Source organism: Ylistrum balloti, unplaced genomic scaffold (genome assembly GCF_031769215.1).
Source record: "Ylistrum balloti isolate Yb309-2 unplaced genomic scaffold, AGI_CSIRO_Ybal_v1 Utg369820, whole genome shotgun sequence".
Taxonomy (NCBI): Eukaryota; Metazoa; Mollusca; class Bivalvia; order Pectinida; family Pectinidae; genus Ylistrum; species Ylistrum balloti.
The window spans coordinates 160,615-173,307 of NW_026781988.1; the positions used below are offsets into that span (position 1 = coordinate 160,615).

Consider the following 12,693-nt stretch of genomic DNA (forward strand, 5'->3'; position numbering starts at 1 on the left):
GACTGAAAGACAAAGTGGAGAAACAACAAGCTAAAATCAAAGGTCTACTACAAAGGCAGAAAGAAGCCGAGTACTTTGGTCCCCAGGTAATGGTTGGAGAAGACATGTATGGCACGGGAGGTGAAAACAAAGAGTTTGGACAAACTCAGGTCGCCCCTGAGTATGGAACAAAGAAGAAGACACATAGGAAAAGATGAAGGACAAACCAGCATATCATACCTACTAAGCGAAGCAGTAAATTGATAATCTATTGAGCCATTTGACCATTTAATCTTCGAATAAAAAGACGTGTCTGAATGTGTGACAGGAAAGATCATAACATGAGTGATATTTCTTGTCTCTTCATAAACATGGCTGTTGCTTATAAAGCTTTTGACGTGATTGCAATACCTTGGAAGTTAGATAACATCCATTTATTGTGATAGAAATATGTTTTTGAAAATTATTGCTTGTGTAGGTATATGCTAATAAATATAATTCGATGGCAAGTTATGTTATAAAAGTGGACATTGATTTTGTTGACTACTTGTGCATATGAAACTGGGAGGTGTTGACCAGGGACGCAAATTTATTTTGATACATGGAGTATGTTGTGTGATTATCATTACAGATACAAACTCGTGCAAGACTCCATTTGTTCCCTGCAACTGCTATTGAGAGAAAATAAAAAAATTTAAAAAAAAATAGAATAAAAGAAGAAATAGAAAAAAATCTCAAAGGTTTCGAACAATTAACAATGTATCGATCGCTGTGGGTTTTTTTTATCCAAATCCTTCACGCTCTGTTTAAACTTTATATAGCTACTGTACTGTACCATGTAGGTACATTGAAGCAATCCCCGTCTAGACAGACTCGCAAATGTCTCTACACGTAATCTACAAGTGAAAGCAGCAAAGAAACGCTAAATGTGATTGGAATTATTTCTGAAATTGTGATACCTAATAAAATTTATATGAATTTATTTAACACTATATGTTATTAGTGATACATTTTGTTTCAAACGAGTAATCTTTTGTGTAAACGATATAAGATTATTATGTTACAATGTTACTCTACGATGCGGGTTTGAATATTTCTGTTCGAGTGTTCTCGGCAAAACTCACAAGAGAACTCAAGTTTCAATGACCCAACATAGTGATTATAGCCGTATCGTTGGAACCTTCCTTGTTCAGAATAAATATCATGCGATGAACTAAAAAGTAGTATATGTAACTTCTTTCATCTCTATGTCTATGTTTTCGGAACCTATATATATCTGTACACATCAAAGATTATCTCCGTTTTCTCTACTTTTCATGTTCTTTGCAAATAAATTCATGTATGGATTACCTACCTGGTAGGAGATTGACAATAGTCTGAGCATGTTTATAGTGTTAACAATATATATCGTGTTATGTTATTTTACTATTAATACTTTTCTACCAATGACAATCATCTCATTTTATATCTCCGTGTTTCTATGGCTTTGTCCTATCTCTATAACACTCTATTACACATCACACGTGTTTCACCCTTAATATATTGCATACTGTGTATTCTCATTATTTCATCACATTTATTTCATTCTTTCTTCTTAATACCAGATATATCTTATCATTGTACCATGTGTATGTGTGTTGTTTCATTCTTCATCAAATTATTGAGAAGCATATATCTTGAATTGTTACAAAATACAATGTATTTGTGTCATTCTTTTCGTTCTATGGTCTATCTGTTTTTAAATGCCCATGGATGTTGATAAGACGTTAAATAATATAGCCAAATGAAATAATGTTATAATCTTATCTATGGATATATATACATATGTTTCCTTATCTTATTTCCTTTCATGTTTTTACACTACATTTATTTATAGATATATTCATTACATTTAGATTATTTTGTGTACGATTTTTGCCATAAATAATGTATTTGTACTTTACATGGAAATGTTCCCTCCCCTCCTCGCAGTTATCCCGCCAAATTATCAAATTGCTTAATACACTATAACATTTGTTAATATCGGCAAATAAAGAGGGAGGAAGAAAATGTTAACAGCCGTTAAAATAAACAAAAATAAAAAAAATACCGGTATATAAAAATAACAAGTAGTTAATGTGAAACAGCAATAATTTATTTTATGATATTAACCGAACCAGCACTAATCTATTGGATGATATTAACCTCGTGTTCACCTTCTTCATTTTCAATTACTTTAACAGTGAAATCATTACACAGAAACCCGTGACTGTATGGGACATTGCGAAATATGTTACAGTTAAATAGATTTACCTTACAAGGTATCCTAAGAATGTTTACTCTGGTGCATATTTTTTATGATAATTAAAAGAACTTTTTCCTGGAACAACTGATATATTTAGAACAGATGTAAGATTATTCTTCCGAGTACCAGTTTAAAATATCAGTATGTATAACATACATAGCTGTTAAGGGCAGTTCAGTTACTGCGACACTCGCCTGTTATCTTATCTCCTCCAGCTTGCCCTCGTACGTGTGGTGAAATCAATCTGGGGTCATGTGAGTGACTTATCGACTAAATAACCTTGTTTTATTCGGGGTGACTTTAATATTTCAACGATAAATTTACAGGTATGTGTATATTAAAGGATTCTTTATATTCTAACAGAAAATTGGTCGAATATATATATATATGTGTATGTCTTTCGTATAAATTATTCTTAATGGTGACTGGGACATGTTTGTTCCTTGTTTGTATAGCACGTATTGTAAATAATCACTCACTAAATACATAAAATTTATGTATATCTAGTTTAATACTGACCTGAAATCGTCCATTCTGTGGTTTATTGGGACTGAAAGACTATCTTTTGAATGAGGCGAAAATGTTTGGACATTTTCTTTGTCAAAAAACACGAACCTAGTGATCACGGAAATCTATAATGAGTTTCAACGCAAGGCATGCGTGTGGCTATGTGTAATACGTGGTGCACATGAGTCACAAAGTATTAAAGCATTAATTGATTTAGGTTGTTTCAGATATATAGAAATAACGATTTGTGATGAGTATGGCGATCTTGTCTTGGTCAATCAAAGTAAGCAATGTCACATTCCTAAAGGAGAACAGAGATGTTATGTTGACAGTGTGAGTAGACTTGGTGTATGTAGACGTTATGTTGACAGTGTGAGTAGACTTGGTGTATGTAGACGTTATGTTGACAGTGTGAGTAGACTTGGTGTATGTAGATGTTATGTTGACAGTGTGAGTAGACTTGGTGTATGTAGATGTTATGTTGACAGTGTGAGTAGACTTGGTGTATGTAGATGTTATGTTGACAGTGTGAGTAGACTTGGTGTATGTAGACGTTATGTTGACAGTGTGAGTAGACTAGGTGTATGTAGATGTTATGTTGACAGTGTGAGTAGACTTGGTGTATATATGTGTTATGTTGACAGTGTGAGTAGACTTGGTGTATGTAGATGTTATGTTGACAGTGTGAGTAGACTTGGTGTATGTAGATGTTATGTTGACAGTGTGAGTAGACTTGGTGTATGTAGATGTTATGTTGACAGTGTGAGTAGAGATGTTATGTTGACAGTGTGAGTAGACTTGGTGTATGTATATGTTATGTTGACTATATGAGTAGACTTGGTGTATGTAGATGTTATGTTGACAGTGTGAGTAGACTTGGTGTATGTAGATGTTATGTTGACTATATGAGTAGACTTGGTGTATGTAGATGTTATGTTGACAGTGTGAGTAGACTTGGTGTATGTAGATGTTATGTTGACAGTGTGAGTAGACTTGGTGTATGGTGTATGTAGACTTGTTATGTAGATGTTATGTTGACAGTGTGAGTAGACTTGGTGTATGTAGATGTTATGTCGACAGTGTGAGTAGACTTGGTGTATGTAGATGTTATGTTGACAGTGTGAGTAGACTTGGTGTATGTAGATGTTATGTTGACAGTGTGAGTAGACTTGGTGTATGTAGATGTTATGTTGACAGTGTGAGTAGACTTGGTGTATGTAGATGTTATGTTGACAGTGTGAGTAGACTTGGTGTATGTAGATGTTATGTTGACAGTGTGAGTAGACTTGGTGTATGTAGATGTTATGTTGACAGTGTGAGTAGACTTGGTGTATGTAGATGTTATGTTGACAGTGTGAGTAGACTTGGTGTATGTAGATGTTATGTTGACAGTGTGAGTAGACTTGGTGTATGTAGATGTTATGTTGACAGTGTGAGTAGACTTGGTGTATGTAGATGTTATGTTGACAGTGTGAGTAGACTTGGTGTATGTAGATGTTATGTTGACAGTGTGAGTAGACTTGGTGTATGTAGATGTTATGTTGACAGTGTGAGTAGACTTGGTGTATGTAGATGTTATGTTGACAGTGTGAGTAGACTTGGTGTATGTAGATGTTATGTTGACAGTGTGAGTAGACTTGGTGTATGTAGACGTTATGTTGACAGTGTGAGTAGACTTGGTGTATGTAGATGTTATGTTGACAGTGTGTATGTAGATGTTATGTTGACAGTGTGAGTAGACTTGGTGTATGTTGGTGTATGTAGATGTTATGTTGACAGTGTGAGTAGACTTGGTGTATGTAGATGTTATGTTGACAGTGTGAGTAGACTTGGTGTATGTAGATGTTATGTTGACAGTGTGAGTAGACTTGGTGTATGTAGATGTTATGTTGACAGTGTGAGTAGACTTGGTGTATGTAGATGTTATGTTGACAGTGTGAGTAGACTTGGTGTATGTATATGTTATGTTGACAGTGTGAGTAGACTTGGTGTATGTAGATGTTATGTTGACAGTGTGAGTATACTTGGTGTATGTAGATGTTATGTTGACAGTGTGACTTGGTGTATAGATGTTATGTTGACAGTGTGAGTGTAGACGTTATGTTAGACTTGGTGTATGTAGATGTTATGTTGACTATATGAGTAGACTTGGTGTATGTAGACGTTATGTTGACAGTGTGAGTAGACTTGGTGTATGTAGATGTTATGTTGACAGTGTGAGTAGACTTGGTGTATGTAGATGTTATGTTGACAGTGTGAGTAGACTTGGTGTATGTAGATGTTATGTAGACAGTGTGAGTAGACTTGGTGTATGTAGATGTTATGTTGACAGTGTGAGTAGACTTGGTGTATGTAGATGTTATGTTGACAGTGTGAGTAGACTTGGTGTATGTATATGTTATGTTGACAGTGTGAGTAGACTTGGTGTATGTAGATGTTATGTTGACAGTGTGAGTAGACTTGGTGTATGTATATGTTATGTCGACAGTGTGAGTAGACTTGGTGTATGTATATGTTATGAACACATATTAACTACACTAACAGTATGTACACGATATGTAGACAGTGTGAGTAGACTTGGTGTATGTGTGAGTAGACTTGGTGTATGTAGATGTTATGTTGACAGTGTGAGTAGACTTGGTGTATGTAGATGTTATGTTGACAGTGTGAGTAGACTTGGTGTATGTAGATGTTATGTTGACAGTGTGAGTAGACTTGGTGTATGTAGATGTTATGTTGACAGTGTGAGTAGACTTGGTGTATGTAGATGTTATGTTGACAGTGTGAGTAGACTTGGTGTATGTAGATGTTATGTTGACAGTGTGAGTAGACTTGGTGTATGTAGATGTTATGTTGACAGTGTGAGTAGACTTGGTGTATGTAGATGTTATGTTGACAGTGTGAGTAGACTTGGTGTATGTAGACGTTATGTTGACAGTGTGAGTAGACTTGGTGTATGTAGACGTTATGGTGACAGTGTGAGTAGACTTGGTGTATGTATATGTTATGTTGACTATATGAGTAGACTTGGTGTATGTAGATGTTATGTTGACAGTGTGAGTAGACTTGGTGTATATATATGTTATGTTGACAGTGTGAGTAGACTTGGTGTATGTAGACGTTATGTTGACAGTGTGAGTAGACTTGGTGTATGTAGATGTTATGTTGACAGTGTGAGTAGACTTGGTGTATGTAGATGTTATGTTGACAGTGTGAGTAGACTTGGTGTATGTAGATGTTATGTTGACAGTGTGAGTAGACTTGGTGTATGTAGATGTTATGTTGACAGTGTGAGTAGACTTGGTGTATGTAGATGTTATGTCGACAGTGTGAGTAGACTTGGTGTATGTAGACGTTAGGTTGACAGCGTGAGTAGACTTGGTGTATGTAGATGTTATTGTGTCAGTAGACTTATGTAATGTTATGTTGACACAGTACTCTAGATGTTATGTAGTGTGAGTACTTGGTGTATGTTATGTTGACAGTGTGAGTAGACTTGGTGTATATAGATGTTATGTTGACAGTGTGAGTAGACTTGGTGTATGTACACGTTATATACATATTGCTATGTCTGAAGTGACCGCCTCATAAAACTCATTCATAACGAGGAAACTGATTGGCTATTGATTTTTAAAAAGTGTAAGTTAACATTTATCGTTTTCATATCGGTATTTTAGTATCATAATGGTTAGATATATTAAATATTATACCATTGGTCTTAAGTTTCAAAGTTTGGAGAGAGAGAGAGAGAGAGAGAGAGAGAGAGAGAGAGAGAGAGAGAGAGAGAGAGAGAGAGAGAGAGAGAGAGAGAGAGAGAGAGAGAGAGAGAGAGAGAGAGAGAGCAACTGTTTTTATACTGATGTTCTGTTTTTTCTGAGATGTTCATATAAACATACTTTAATGATCATTTTCACATTTTTTCATTTCACAAAATAGTGAAGTGACCGTTATGATATCGCTGTTCATACAGCTAAATTCAAGTTCTCATTCTGAAGTTGTTGGTTTGGTTTGTTTTGGGTTTTTTTATTTGTTTGTTTGGGGTTTTTTTTAATTGTGTTTTTTGTTTATTTTTTTTATTTTTAAAGTGACCATTGGCTACGACTGTGAAAATTATCAGATCTACCATGTGAATGAAAAAGATACCTATTCCATTACGTGGAATGGTGGAAGTATACCCAGTTACTGTTCCATCGGATTCGTTGGTCGTGATAATGGTTACATGAACGAGTACAAAGTGTGTATAACGAAAACAAAATGGTCACTTCCAAACTGTGGAGCGAAGGTCAAATACGAGAAAGGGGTCATGAGCTCGGTTTCAGAGGTAACGCCGCCTTGAATGTCTATAATTTCTGTCGCAAGTATAACTGTTTATATATAATAGCATTTCTTTTACGACTTTTTTTATAATATTATATATCCTTCTTTTACCAAATACCGCCTGAACTGGGCACCGTTTCAAATCTTTGGGAATACACAGGTGTAAATATTTTATCGTGTAGTAATAAGTGATTACAAGTAGTTTTAAAGGGTATGTGATTATGTGATTGATCATCAGTTGTTATCAGAGGCTGGTAAGTCTCTTAAAGACCCTTTATAACTATAATTTGTTTATAGTCTAGGGTGATCGTTTAAAGCTGTGTTTACATTGTCTTCACGGTTTCCGTGTGATTAAACATATTCACCAAATAAAACAAACATTAAGTAAAATGGCACACAATTGATGATTTACAGGTAAAATAACTAAGATTGATGTGCAGGTGATCACTACACCAATAATATACTACATAGATAATAAGGTATTTTACAATATGACTTTAATATGATCAAATTGAACCTGACAAAACTAAACACTTTAAAAATCATCAATAATTTTGAACAGATTTCTTTGTTTGTTTGTTCGTTTGTTTTATTTGTTTTGTTTTTTTTTAATGATATTCAGAATGTACAAGGACGAGGTGTTTCGAAATGTTCAGATTTGTCATAGTCTCATAAAAATTTACCTTAAATCCCAACAAACATATCCCTTCTATAACACTATTTATCAATGGTGAAGTGATTCTGATATGTTTCCATCCTAACAGATATATACACTGTCTTAACACTCACTATAAATGGTGTTGTGATTCTGATATGTTTCCATCCTAACAGATATATACACTGTCTTAACACTCACTATAAATGGTGTTGTGATTCTGATATGTTTCCATCCTAACAGATATATACACTGTCTTAACACTCACTATAAATGGTGAAGTGATTCTGATATGTTTCCATCTTAACAGATATATAACTGCTACGTCACCCCCACGAAATGGTGTGGTGAATCTGACGATTACGTGGATGTTGTCTTTGAGGCTACCTCCAATTTGGAGCAAGGGTCAGGAGAGATTGAACTAGAGGTTACAGCCGTTATGACGTATAACTGTGAGTATGATTATGTCATCCGTAATTAGGACCTTAGGACCTGAGTGCTTTACAAAGAATACATTATCAGTATCTTTAGATATCAGCTACATTTTGGCGAGGATGAAGAAAGACAAACGCATTGTTTTTTTTTTGTCTGAACCAAAACATACTTTATACTGAAAGACACTGACCACGTAATCTATATATCATGAAACACTGATGGAGAATTCGACAACCCAAAACTTGATTTTTACCAAATATGTAGATGCTGCTAGGCTAGATGACGTGTGGCTGGGCAATTGCTTCGTTTAGGAAGGAATATTGGCCATAAGTCCGGGACAATTAGTTTTACTATGACAGTTTTAATCAAAACTGATTTGAAAAATTAACAATATCGTCCTCCGTTTGTGTTTGGTGCCGTGTGCCACCATACAATACACCCTACTTATTGAAAACCCGTGTTAAACTTGGATATCTCGTACTTTTAAAAGCGGAACTTTTCTTTACCATTTCAAGCAGTGTCTGTGCGGATATTACTGGCAAATCATATAGATATGTTCATACTGTACTTAAAATGGCGCTCCGTAAATTGACAAATGCTGAAAGATGGCAAGATTCTAGAATTCAGTTGATCAAGTAATATGTGTTGGTAATAAGAAGACCTATCCGTCAATGAGAGACAGGTCAAAAGTCAACATGTTTTTACAAGGCTTCGGGAAATTAATTTTGTAACATGTCTTGTTAAAATGCTTTAATACGTTACTATACACCCTGTTGAGTTGTAATTGAATATTTTTTCTCAAATACAGTGGACAAATTAATCTGTTCCAACATATAGGCAGTCGCTAACCTTTGTTCAAGCATATACTTGTACCGCCGTTCGCTTTCCTTGGAAAAAACTCTCATAACAAGAGTACGGACGCATCACTTCTACTTCGATTTATTTTCTTTTTCGTTATCTTCTTTTTCGTCTGTGTTTTTTTACTTTCGGTGTTTTTGTACAATTTAAAGCTCAACGCTTCGAAGAAGAGTGACAGTATATATTGTCGCCTCGACGTCAGCGGATTTTTTTTTATGTTAATATTTTGATGCAAGTGTTAAAAGACACTATCATGTCCCTTTTTAACTTTACAATGGCGCTGATATTTCACTCGGAACTCCTCGGGTGTGCTTCATAATACATGTGGCGTTAGTCACATTCGAGGAGTGCCGAGTGGATATTTGGTGTTGGGTTCTCTGTAGGGTTTACATATTCCTTCCAAGGGACTAAAGCATTCTGGGTAAAAAGAAACCCGACATTTGACATGTTTCGTGTTCGATTAAATAGTAAGACTTTAATGCATTAGTGCAAGTGTTGAAAGACAGCAGTGCATGTTTTCGTTCTCTTTTTAACTAAATATAATATTTAGTCATTATTTCGAGTAGTGTAAATTTTGTTGTCACCCATTTCTTTCAGATAACTTGACAATTGGGGTAGCAGTCGGCGGGTCCATTGGTGGTCTGTTTTTCCTAGTGCTTGCTATAGTGCTAATTTCAAGAGCAAGGGCTCGCCAATGCCAACGCCGACCTGTTATTCTCACGTCAGGTAGGAAACCAATCGGGCATTATGAATTATAGGGTGGGGGGGGGGGGGGAAGTAAGTATATGACAACTGCATGTACTATCATTTTTTTAACAAAAGTTAAATTCCCTAGTTTTTGTGTAACATTTTTTATGTGACAGAGAAAATCGCTCATTGGCCAAGACGTCTCCTGCATTTGATGTCATCATTGCAAATCGATAATCCAGACTCTGATTAAATATATGTTTAGTTATAATATATAATATATAAAATATATAATTTGTCATATAATAAATGTATTACTGATTTTTTTTTAAAAAAAAAGATTTCTAACGGCCTCGCGGAATATCACCTTTTTCAGATCGACAAATTCTTGTATTAATCCAAAAAAAGTTGTATATTGTTAAGTTAAATATGTATTATCAATACATCTTTATTTCAAGAAAATGATATATTCAAAACGAATATTTTTTAAATGGTTGATTAATTCAATTGAAAGAAAAAATTCTCATGTACATGACATCTTTTTACAATATTCGTTGGAATGATATTCTTAAAATGGAGGAAGTATGTAAGAGTTATCTCCCTTACATCCGTTAGACGATGCATAAGAATCAATTCAAAATTGACTCAATAGACATGGCAATACTCCCACAAAAAAATCGATTTTAATGAACTTTAACTAATTCAGTATCATATTATTTTTAATGATATACATTTTTTTAAACATGTTGGCATAAATTCAATAGTAAGGATCGTATTTGAAATTAAATATTTTCGAGTAACTTAAAGCTTGATTTGTTTGGTTTTAAGAGAAATTGCATTCGTAATATAGAATTACAAGTGTTTTCATTACTCTTTGGTCTACACTAGGTTGCTTCCGAAAAAAGGTAACTCATTCGAGCATGACCTTCAGTCTTAGGTGTTCTCTCAACAGTCTAGTGGCAGGCATGCTATTGTACTAATTCATGTGCAGGTAAAATAAGGGTACGGGATGTATCATATCTTGCTTCCATCCCTGATGTTATAGATGAGATCTAGGGGCAACACCGTCAGTAAAAGGGGAGATTGTGATTGACAATAACAGCTACAATTCCATCCAAATAGGCAAGAGAGATGTTTATCGTTTCAAGTACTGACAACAAAGGTTAACAACGCCCTTTTGTTATCGTTATTAGGTTATGCAGGGTCTCCTCCTTCACAAGGTCTTACGAATCCTGTCATGTATTCATCAACGAGTGGGACATATCCGGATAATGCCAAACCGCCTCCCTCCTACGAAAGTGTGATGAACAGTCAGGCCTACAATTGCCCACCACCAACAGCACAGACATAATGAACTATGCAGGACATATTTCTGTCTAAGGTGAAAAAGGCATGAAGGACTGTTCAACTGCATAGTCTGACAGACACCAAAAAGACTGAAAATAGCAATGGCTATGAAGAGTTTAGTGATTTGACAAGTGTTGTTATATAAATAGATTTTACATTGTTTGTAAATAAAAATTATTTGTATCAAGGTATTTATTAATGAATCATAATTAAAAAAAAAATTAAATTAGGATAAAAATAATCAAATTCATAACTACAAATTTGAAGAAAAAAATAGTCCCACAAATAAACACAACGGCTATATCATAGACAACAAGATTGTGATATAGTAATGACGAATGAAATGTTGCTATATAAATTTCATTTGAAACAATTGTATTCTGCTTTTAGATAAGTCAAATCGCTGGACTTTTTTTCTCTAAAAAGTATATGTTGATATAGATCAGCTGTATAATGTTATTTTTAATGTTTTATATTGTCATGATAATGAATGAGATTCCGAATTATTTCCCTAAATATAATCAAGATAATGATATTTGCATAAAAAGGAAGTAATTTATCAAACTTCGCTACAGAAACAGCTGCCAAACAACTTCCCAGTTATACGTAAACAAATTGCTGGACTACGATGGGCAACGCATAGTTGTATTAATATCGGGAAGGTAATTTTTGGCTCCTTGTAATTTTTCGGGAGAGTATAAAGACGCCGCTTTGTCCTGAAACTAGGATAATGAAACGTAGCATTGTTTACATTAAGAGGATGTGAATTGTATTCAATTCAGGGCCCTTGACCCTTCAATTACAGAGTTATTGCCCTTTGTTAAAAATTTTCTCCAGAGCATAAGTTTGCTTTCATTTAAGAAAGGATAATGAAACTTCGTGGATACATTGTTCATACTGATAGTATGTACAGTGTGCCATATTTAGTTCCTGAAACCCCTTAATTACAGAATTTAAAAAAAATTGTTCAATAAAGTTCTTTTTAAGGAGCGCAGTGATATACTTATTTGAAAAAAAGATCCGATACAATTATAACAATACCGAGAAAAAAAACCCAAAAAAGTGATACAGTTAATCAAAAACTGTAAACTATATGATGTGATTTATTTTCGCGGATTTCACAATCTTAAGAAATTCGTGAAAGTTAACCTTAAAGAATTGTGATAAAGAAGGAAAAACTATGATGGTTAAGTATAGTATCCTGATACGAGAAACTCATTCTTCGATGATGTTGAAATCACAAAAATTGGAAGCCAATCAGATTATAGTGTTTGTTAACTCCCAAATTGTAAAATCAATCATAAATTTGCCTCTAAATGTGCTGTTAACTTGTGTGTCTTTTTTACATTCTTCTAGATTGCGCGAGATATACACTGCTGGTTGACCCGAGGTTTACCTCGATCTGCTTGCCACGTTTTTCTTCGCTCTAAGTCTGAAATTATCAGATATTGAAAACATGGAGCTTGTGCACCTTTTAATCTAAATTTTCATATTTTTTCACATCACTGTAGAATTTTACCTGTTGCATCTCATGTTTCGAAATTTAAACACTTAGAATCACCAATGAGTGATAGATTTAGGAAGCAGTAGTTTAATGGAGATAAAATTCGTTGTTTGGCTTTGT

General features: G+C 34.5%; 1 protein-coding gene across 1 annotated transcript; it reads left to right on the forward strand.

Moving 5' to 3' along the window:
* Positions 1 to 6,083: 6,083 nt before the first annotated feature.
* On the forward strand, positions 6,084 to 11,163 carry LOC132545039 (uncharacterized). Its single transcript, XM_060208709.1, has 5 exons — positions 6,084 to 6,099; positions 6,856 to 7,091; positions 8,053 to 8,194; positions 9,633 to 9,761; positions 10,916 to 11,163. Exons 1-5 carry the CDS (start codon positions 6,084 to 6,086, stop codon positions 11,071 to 11,073), a joined length of 681 nt encoding a protein of 226 aa, XP_060064692.1. The 3' UTR covers positions 11,074 to 11,163.
* Positions 11,164 to 12,693: the final 1,530 nt, after the last annotated feature.